At 40.1% G+C, this 10,238-nt stretch overlaps 1 protein-coding gene across 1 annotated transcript; it reads left to right on the plus strand.

Moving 5' to 3' along the window:
* The first annotated feature begins 2,622 nt into the window (after positions 1-2,622).
* On the plus strand, positions 2,623-10,196 carry prpf3 (PRP3 pre-mRNA processing factor 3 homolog (yeast)). Its single transcript, XM_079343086.1, has 17 exons — positions 2,623-2,868; positions 3,233-3,386; positions 5,185-5,315; positions 5,522-5,689; positions 5,798-5,884; positions 6,000-6,259; positions 6,380-6,498; positions 6,606-6,793; positions 6,912-7,078; positions 7,382-7,464; positions 7,869-8,012; positions 8,096-8,195; positions 8,321-8,434; positions 8,515-8,633; positions 9,078-9,155; positions 9,252-9,307; positions 9,434-10,196. Exons 2-17 carry the CDS (start codon positions 3,242-3,244, stop codon positions 9,581-9,583), a joined length of 2,109 nt encoding a protein of 702 aa, XP_079199212.1. The 5' UTR covers positions 2,623-2,868; positions 3,233-3,241; the 3' UTR covers positions 9,584-10,196.
* The last annotated feature ends 42 nt before the right edge of the window (positions 10,197-10,238 follow it).

Consider the following 10,238-nt stretch of genomic DNA (forward strand, 5'->3'; position numbering starts at 1 on the left):
CCTACACTGAGGCATCAGCAGAACATGTGAAGTAAAGACAGCGGGGTCCCCTGAGATTGTATCTTCCAACATGATTTACAGCCCCCGTCAGATGCAATGAAATAAAACTGGGTCAGCATGATGAAATGTGTCATGTTGAATCTTGATGAATGAAAACACTGCTTTAAAAAAACACCAGGAATATCTTAAACAATGCTCTAAATAATATTCTTATCTAACACTATGAACACAGCAATAATGCACAAAGTTAGATTGTTGCAAATTTAGGGCAAATGTTCAGCAGAATCAAATCAAGCACATGGACTCAATAGTTGCTGCTTGGCTGATATTGAACAAGGATTAACTTTGCACTAAAAGCCCTGCATTCCAGAAATATAATACAGGAATTCACAGAGCTCTCACCACACGCCCCATGATGCTGAATCAAACACGTTTTAGCTGCACAGACAAGTGAAAGTCCCTGTGTGCGCATGTGATCCTGTGTGTGTGATGTGTATAGAAAATATCTGTGTATTGTCATAGTATGTGCTGAGGTGTCATTACATAATAGAGCCGACTGGAGAGAGAGAGGGAGAGGGAGGGATTGAGGGAGTGAAGGGGGGCAGACAACACATGTGGGGTGCCAACCAGGGACATTGGGTGATCTCGCCTGGTGGATGTGTTGATGGTGGAGATAATGGGGGAGGGTAAATAATATGATTAAATGGACAGTTTACTGGATTTTTTTTTGTTTTGGTATTTGATTACTCACAGATTACTGTAAATTGTGTAGAGTAATGTTTGTTTATGTATATTGATAGTGAAATTAAAAGCATGAATTAACATAACCTTAACCATGTATTCATGTATCGTCATATGTCTGTCAGTTTAAAGTTACAAATGATGTAAGCCCTTGTGCTGCTGCTCTAAAATGCCTTGGAACTTTTAATACATTTTACCTGGACTTTTAATGTCACTTTACAGATTTTTTTTTTTTATATAGAGAAACTGCCTCTCAACAGAAAGAAACCTTGAGCAGGATCAGACTACAACAGTGAGAGCAGGAAAGAGAGAGCCAAACAGAGCAACAACAAAAACAACTATAATTATGAATACCCTTCCAGTTATAATGATGTAATTATGTGTAGTATAAATAAAATATGATAATAGACAATCATATTTATATTATCATTCGCAACTATAAAGTCATCAAAATATGGAAGACAAACACTGTTTATTATAGCAGCAGAAGCCCTAACAATAAAATGAACATCAACAGCGTCAAAAAAGGAAAACAAGGAAAGTTTCTCAGTTGTTTGTGGCCCTAAGGAGAGGTATCTTTTTAAGTTACCACATATCATTCCTCATACTAAATCGTGGTTACTACAAACCACAAAAAAAAGTTAAGTCCTGGGATGACCTACATAAACTAAAGCTGTAGTGGGTTTGTAAACATGGATACATGAGTGACAGCTCGACGATACACTGTGGCGGATGGTTCCTTGATGAATCAGCATATGAAGGGGTTGGTGAAAATGTTGTGGTGTTCAGTAGTTTGAATTCTGTTGTAATGAATGACTGATTTTCTTGATTGTTTTTTTGTAGGTTTTTTGTTTCTAGAATACATAAATAATTATATGCAGTTTATCCTAACACACAAAATTACCAATTGCAGTAAAGCATGAATGTTGCTTGTTGTAGAAGAGGGTGGGGGATCTGGCAGACTGGTGTAGCCTCAGGCTGCATTCATGCTCACAGTACTTCAACTGCACTCAGCTGACCCACATCATCAGACAGAGAAACATTGATGGGGGGGTTAGGGTTTCAAAGAAAGGAAGTTGGGATCAGTGGAGATAACCTTACAGAGGATCTTCCTTTATGACTAGTCTGCATTCAACAATAGTTTTCAACAGAGTAGGAATAAAAAGTTTTATCTCGAAAAACATTCAAATACACATCAAATATTATTCGACTAAAAGTCTATTATGAACTGATATATGATTGATTTATAGAAACTGAAAAGAATAAATATGTCAAATTCAATTCCCTCCTACTTATAATAACATAAATAAATGCATACACATTGTAATTAAGGTTGTCCAGCATTTTAAGTGTTACTTCATATTTTTGAACTTTTCCATTGAATTTAAATCTTATCTTGAATAAATCTGTGACTAATCTGGACATTTTTGCAGCCTATAGTTTATAGCCAATTCCTGGTTTTACAATAGCATTTTTTAACGTGCAGATTATCATTTAGCTCATGTATTCAAATACTGTAGGTTTTTATTTGCTGAACATGAATGGGCTTAATTTGTAGTGCTCGCTTTTCATTTCTGCACCACTGACAATACACACACCAAGCTTACTAAACATTAATTCTGAAAACATGATTACATTTGGCTTGACATAATAATGATGACAATTATTTAAAAACAACTAATTCACTGATAGTCCTGTTGTTGTTGGAAAGTAGTAGCAACAATTCAACTCAGCAAATAATATATAATTTACTTTAAAACCTCATATATGGTCTTTTTGTCAAATATGATTTACAAATACTTCTTTATTACAATTTCCACAGCGATAATTATTACCAGAGGGTGAAAAGTACTGTTCACGTGCAGCTAGGTGGAAACCACTAGCATGAACCAGAACGACTGCGCCAAATGCTCGTAAAGAAGAAGAAGAAGAAGCAATGGCGTATTCCGCTTCCGGGTCACGTATTAGAAACGTCGTGTGAACGGAGAACCTAAACGAGCAGGACCAAACAAACTTTTCCTGAAAAAAATAAAGCACTTAAGAGTGTTTACTGCGTTCAGACTTGATCTTTTCTGATTGGATTTTGTAACGTTATTGGCGTGAAGAAGGATAAAGAAACATTTAAAGGTGTGTGACTTATATGAAGGAGTTATTTGTTGGCGCTCAAAGACAGCGGTGTGCTAACGTTGCTAACAGTGCTAGCAAGCAGCCTGCGAGATGTGGCGGATGTAATTGATTTAACCTTTATGTTGCTTAGAGTTAGCACGTTTCACTGTTGTAAAAAAAGAGAAAGCATTGGATATACTGTGTGCATTGATTTAAACGGGTTAAAATGGGTGTTAAGTGTGTGCTTGCTTGCGGATTTGTTGTAGTCTTCTTGTTTTTAGGACTGGCAAATCAATGACAGTTTCTAAAACAAAGGTGACAGTCACGTCTGTTTAAATGAATGAAGCGGATGCTATGGGATATAAAGGTGTGTGTTTTTATGCAGGATTTGGGGATGTCTCTTCCTAAACGGGAGGTGGAGGAGTTGAGGCCGTGGGTGGAGCGCACAGTGAAGAAGGTGCTGGGCTTCTCGGAGCCCACGGTGGTGACTGCGGCTCTGCACTGTGTTGGAAAAGGACTGGACAAGAGGAAAACCACAGGTAATAACTGTTTGAGTGTGAAACAGTCTAAGACTGAATCAGTTTGGCCTGATTTCGATATGTAAACATGTTTCTTTTAGCTATATATAATATATGAATGTTTGCACCAAAAATATGTAATGTTTGCTTTTGTTGTAAAGCAAAGATTGTAGGAGCATTTTGTTTCCATACTGTAGGGATAAGTTACACATCTTGTCGTTTGCTAAATCCTCAGTGTTTGTTATGATTGGTATACTACCTCAGAGTTTATTGAAGCACCACAGACACAGTGGTCATTAAATCCTAACATTTAGTTGATCACATTCCTGACTGTCTTGAATGCAACCTATCAGCAGTAACTTTTTACAAGAGAAATGTAGGGCTGGGCGATATGGACCAAAATATATATCTCGATTTTTTTTTTGCTGAACCACAATATTCGATATATATCTCGATATTTTCTTCTGTTAAAAAATAAAAACAATATGAGTTTTAAGTCAAGTCAACATGGCCCAAATGTCAAGTCACACAGACATTTTTATTCACAGTCAGCTGCACAATAATGAAATAATACAAAATAAATGACCTGTTTGTGAAATACAAATTACTATAAAATAAATTACTCCTTCAAATAAAATACATCATAAATGTTTTCTGTATAGCTATGCAAATAATGTAAACAGAGCAGACAGAATAAAATAACTCCTTGCTCTCAAAAAATAATTTTCCACACAGGTACTGATTTCTTTCTTAATTTGGGCGCAGCCCTGTACAGATATCTTTGCATCTTCATATAAAACTGTCCAGTGTGATCTTGTGGGAAATAGCTGGTTTGGAGACAGGCACTCTTCATTTCCCACTCCTCCATAAAATGTACAGTCAAACTCATATACGGCTCGCGGGTCCTGCTAGACCACATGTCGGTGGTCAGCGCAAAGTGAGACACGTTAGCTAGCCGGACGGAAAGGGTCTCTCTGACTTCAGTGTACATTTTCGGCAAAAGTTCTCTTGCAAAGTAACTGCGACTGGGCAACTGGTACCTTGGGTCCATGGCTTTTAGTAGCCGTTTAAAGCCGTCTTGTTCCACCGTTGCAACGGGGACAATGTCCTTAGCAATATGGTAGGCTACTGCCCTGGTTATCTCGCCCCACTTTTCACCTTTTCTTTCATAAGGCACAGCACGAGTCATTGCTGCTCATCGGATATTTTAAACCCGAACCATCTCCAAATTATAGAGCCGGTGCTTTTCTTTTTACTGACCAACTCCTCTTCGGTTGTGTTACTCTCGTCTCTGTCTGCCTCCATGATGTCTTGTTGTTGTGAGGGAGCGGGGGCGGGGTTTAGTGTCACTCAGAGGGACAGAGCGGGAGAGAGGCGGGGCGGGGTTAAGAGAGACAGATGGAAAAAGGCATACTGGCGACTCTACGGATGAAACTTTTAATGTTACGTGAATTATATCGATATTACGATATAGTCCTACTCTATATCGCCTGAATAAATATCGATATTTATTAAAAACTCGATATATCGCCCAGCTCTAGAGAAATGTTGTGTGATGATTTAAAATCAAAGTCTACTTATTCACGACATCATCTGTGTGCACTAAACGGATTATACATAATTTACCATATTAAATGTAACCTGTTTGTTTTTGTTGTCAGTTTTGAGAGATCCATGTTGAGGTTTTGATTAGAGAATCACTATAATCATGATGCACAAAGATTGGATGTTTTTTTTTTCCTGGTGTATTAAAAGCCCTCTGGTGATGTGGACAGGATTTCTTTAACCTGTTAGTGATTTGAATCTCTTTCCCACCCAGACCAACTGCGTCCGTTCCTTGACGAGTCAGCTGGTGGTTTTGTGGAGCGCCTTTTTGAAGCTCTGGAGGAAAGCCGCAGCGCCCGTGGCAACAAGGGAGCTGGAGAAAAGAACCGCAAGAGAGAACTAAGGGTAAAAATACCAAAAAAACAGTTACATACTTTAACTGGTAAAGTCTGTGTTGTTATTCGATACAAAATATTTAAAACAAAGCTAATCCATTTCATTACTTGTGATCGCACAGAGTAAATTAACATGCACTTTGTGGAGATATCCGAGAGTGTAAGTACTTATTTTTAAATGCAATATTGGTGTCTGTTGTGGTTGGTTGGTCTCAGGATGTGTTTGGTGATGAGGCTGAAACAGGCGCAATGAGAGAAACATCAGAGCCAGCTGATGGGACAGTTGCAAAGCGAAAGCGGGTTCCTCGTTTCGAGGAGGTGGAAGAGCCAGAGGTCATACCTGGACCTCCATCTGAGAGCCCTGGCATGCTCACCAAAATGCAGGTATGTGTATCAACACATGCCTCAGTGACATGTTCCAGGTTGTTGTTTTGAGTTTTAGAATGATAACCATTCTGCATTTACAAACCTTTTTTCCCCCTATATCCGTAGATCAAACAGATGATGGAGGCAGCCACAAAGCAGATCGAAGAAAGAAAGAAACAACTGAGCTTTTCCTCTCCAGTCTCCGCTGCACAGGTGATTTAAAGGCCATCTTTTTTTATTCATTAATAACTGCAAGGCCTCACTTACTGGAAATCATGTCAGCCGTTTCAGGCTGTGCATTTAACGTTTGCCCCTTTGAACTCTGCAGACACAAATGGAATCCCCTCCAGTCTCTCGGCTTCTCGGCCAGGCTGCTGCAGCTTCAGGCGGTGCCTCATCAATCGCCCCTTCCCAGGCTGCCAGCTTCATGAACGACGCTATCGAGAAGGCCCGCAAGGCTGCTGAGCTGCAGGCCCGCATCCAGTCCCAGTTAGCCATGAAGCCTGGTATACTGGGCGCCATGGGGAACACGGGGCCTCACAATTTTGTTGCTCTAGCTAATCTACATGCTATGGGAATCGCCCCACCGTAAGTAACGTCTCAGTATATAGGATATAATCTAAAGGAAAAAAAACAACCTGGGGGAGACATCTTTTATTGACGTAGCGTTTTGAAAACAGAAAGTGTTTTTTGTTTGTCTCGGTATAGAAAGGTAGAAATCAAGGAGATAAACAAGCCAACACCCCTCATTCTGGACGATTTGGGAAGAACTGTTGATGCCAGTGGCAAAGAGGTTGAATTAACACATCGCATGCCCACACTGAAAGGTACGTGTTCACCTGTCATATATCCTTACACACCCAAAAACACACACTAGTTTGCATCTTGTTTTGTGGTTCTTTCACTAATTTTCTTCGTCTGTCTCTCCGTTCAGCAAACATTAGGGCAGTAAAGAGGGAGCAGTTCCGTCAGCAGCTGAAAGAGAAGCCTGGAGACGACTTGGAGTCCACGTCCTACTTTGACCAGCGTGTGACCATTACACCAGCTCAGCGCGCTCGCAGGGGCTTCAAGTTCCACGACCAGGGGCGCTTCGAGAAGATTGCTCAGAGAATTAGAACGAAGGTGGGGCTTCTGTCTATGTCTTGTGTCCACATTCATATTTATATGTCTGAAGTCTAAACAGGAAGTTAAAATAAAGCAACTTGACCCATGTTCTCCCTGCATTGATTTGGACCACTAGGCCCAGCTGGAAAGGTTGCAGAATGAGATTGCTCAGGCAGCGAAGAAGACAGGAATTCAAGCATCTACCAAGCTGGCACTGATTGCCCCCAAGAAAGAGATTGGAGATTGGGAGGTGCCCAACATCGAGTGGTGGGACTCCTTCATCCTACCCTCCAACCTGGACATGTAAGAAAACTGCAGCAGCTCCAACATGAAGCACTTTAGGGTCATCCAGATAACTAGATAAACACACCTGACCATGTGCGGAATGCCATCCCTGTCTCTCTCTCATGTATCTTTTTTCTTTCTTTTGTTTACGTTACACATTTATTCAAAATAGCTACAAAATAAAAAATGTGGTATGATGTTGGATAAAATGTTGGACTGTTTGTTGAAGGCCTATAAGAAATCTACATGGTGGCATAAACAATATTTGAATTTGTACATTCAATTGACTAAATAAAATGTTTCCCTTTTTGTTTCATGAAGAACACCTGACACAAAGTTTGAAGAGTTGGTGCTCTTTGGTGTGACCAATCTGGTAGAACATCCTGCGCAAATTAGCCCCCCAGGTAAGTGTGTGGAAGGTCAAAGTGCACAGATACAGGTGCTCCAAAACTTTGTCTTACACCAAGTGAAAGATACCAGTCTGTGGTGAAATATGCAGGAACTTGTTTTTTTAATGTAAAAATACATTATTCATGAACATTGCTGTTCCTATTGTTTTTGCACTTCAGACGACTTTATTCTGGATTAACGTTCCTCTTGGAAAATGTTCCAGCTTTTTTTTTTAACCACTCAGACTTTGAAAACAAATCTAAAACATTTTGCCCTCTATGGAATAGTTTCTAACAGATCAGATCCACAGTTTAGCATTCTTTTTCAGCAGCTTTTCAAATAGAGCCAGAGCCAAACTATTCCCTGATTGTTTTTTTGTTGTGTCCCTGATCCGTGCATTTCCTCTTATTTATCACAGTCGACACAGATAAGCCAGTGACGCTTGGTGTTTACCTGACCAAGAAAGAACAGAAGAAACTGAGAAGACAGACCAGAAGAGAGGGGCAAAAAGAAGTCCAAGAGAAGGTTCGTCTGGGACTGATGCCTCCACCAGAACCCAAAGGTAGCCAACCCAGATATACTAGTTATAAACTACTACTTAAAATATCAGACAGAATGTAACTCATGCTTCTTGCTTTATCTCAGTACGCATCTCAAACTTGATGAGAGTGCTGGGGACAGAGGCGGTTCAGGACCCCACAAAGGTAGAGGCCCACGTCAGAGCACAGATGGCCAAGAGACAAAAGTTAGTAACATAATAAATCTCACTTATACACTCTTCCGAATTGTCTTTTTAACATTGCATGATAAACTAAGAAAAAGTAAAATATTTCTTCAAAGTTTTTGACTGTGTCCCCTCGTTATTTGCAGGGCTCATGAGGAGGCAAATGCAGCTCGCAAGCTCACAGCGGAGCAGAGGAAAGAGAAGAAAGTAAAAAAGTTAAAAGAAGACATTACAGATGGTGTTCACATTGCAGTTTACAGGTGTGTGATGTTAAAATATTATTAGAGTGTTTGTGCCGTTGAAGTGTGTCTAATATCAGCATCTTTCCCACCCTGTACAGGATCCGTAATCTGCAAAATCCTGCAAAGAAGTTTAAAGTGGAGGCCAATGCCAACCAGTTGTACCTGACGGGCACAGTAGTTCTGCACAGAGATGTCAACCTTGTGGTGGTGGAGGGAGGTAAGAGAGGAAGCTGACGAGTACAAAAACAAACCTATCAATGCTGTCAGTTCTATTGATGTGTGTTTTTTTTTTTTTTATCACTCATCTGTTTTGATTTTATGAAGGATACGAGTGAAGCGTAGTTAGGTGCATTGCTGACTTGTTAGATGGATGGGCGCGATGTAACTTTTTTTCTAGAAGCTTCAAATCTGCTTTAGCTCTTAGTCTGTCATTAGGTTGAGACAGCATGACCAGCTTGGTCACTGTCACCGTCTGGCTCCTGTAGCCCCCCTGCAGACGGGTGACGTCACTTAGACTTCTTCAATGACTATTTACAGTCTATGATTGTGTCACTTTATAAGGGCTGAGGCAAGCAAGGTTTTCCTCTCTTGAAACCATTGGGAAATCACAAAAGAGGGATTGTCAATATCAAACATAAATTTAAATGTTTTCCTTCTTTAGGTCCTAAATCTCAGAAAAAGTTCAAGAAGCTGATGATGCACAGAATCAAATGGGTGGAACACAACAGTAAACGAGATGGTGAGAGTTACTTGCCCTTAAAGCATTACAATAGTTTTTATGGCTTTGTGCTTTATTCAGAGTCACTAAACTTTATTTTTATATTTTTTCAATAAGATCCAGACGCTGATGATGATACAAAAAGGAACAACAAGTGCTGGTTGATTTGGGAGGTAAGAGTTCACCCATTCAGCTTTCTAGCCCACAATGTTGTTTAGTAACTCAATTATAATAAAATGAATCTGCACTGTTTTACCTGTGATCTTATGCATGTCTAATGTTTCCGCTTGGCTCTCCAGGGCACGGCTAAAGAGCGTAGTTTTGGTGATATGAAGTTCAAGCAGTGCCCAACAGAGAACATGGCCAGAGAACACTTCAAAAAACACGGCACAGAGCACTACTGGGATCTCGCTCTCAGCCAAAGTGTGTTGGACTGCACAGATGACTGATGCTGAGAAAAGAAGTCGGCACACTTTATACAAGACCGACAGCCTCACCAGGCGGCCAGTCAGCCCTAACTGAGCGGCTGCTTCTCACCTGGTGACAGACAGACTTCATCCAGGGACGTGACGAAAGTGGAGGAACAATAAACCTATGTGGACGTTTTGTTGAAAAATGTTTGACACATCAGGGTGTATATGTGTATGTATGCCTGCATCAGTGCTCATCTCTTTGGTGATAGGCTATTCTAACAGATGTTGTTTGTCATTGAATACTTCTGACAAATTGCACTGTGCAATATGAATCACGTACTTAAGGCTTCGTGTGATGGCGAGAATTAGTGTCATAATGTGCTATGATTTTTCTGAAGAAAACCGCTATGTGTACACTGATAATCCCTGTTTGAGTCACATCAGCAAACGACTGAATGGGATTGTGCTAACATGTTTATAGTTAAACCTGGAAGGATTCCGAGGTTATGTTACAAAATAACAATAAGACGTACCCTCAAATCTTTTTTTTTTTTGCATTGGAATCAAATCTCTCTTTGACACATGTAGCTACCATATGTTTTGTTTGTTGCTCCACAGACGCAGCCTTAAATAAACAAACTTCTTACCATCTTTGTCTGTTAATTTGAACGTACTGCACTGATAAAAACGA

The sequence above is a fragment of the Symphodus melops genome (genome assembly GCF_947650265.1).
Source record: "Symphodus melops genome assembly, chromosome: 5".
Lineage (NCBI taxonomy): Eukaryota > Metazoa > Chordata > Actinopteri > Labriformes > Labridae > Symphodus > Symphodus melops.

Coding starts and splice junctions, on each gene's coding strand:
- prpf3 (XM_079343086.1), top strand. CDS start 3,242: ATGTCTCTTCCTAAACGGGAGGTGGAGGAGTTGAGGCCGTGGGTGGAG. Junction 5,690..5,797: donor GCATGCTCACCAAAATGCAG/GTATGTGTATCA, acceptor CTATATCCGTAG/ATCAAACAGATGATGGAGGC. Junction 8,435..8,514: donor GTTCACATTGCAGTTTACAG/GTGTGTGATGTT, acceptor CACCCTGTACAG/GATCCGTAATCTGCAAAATC.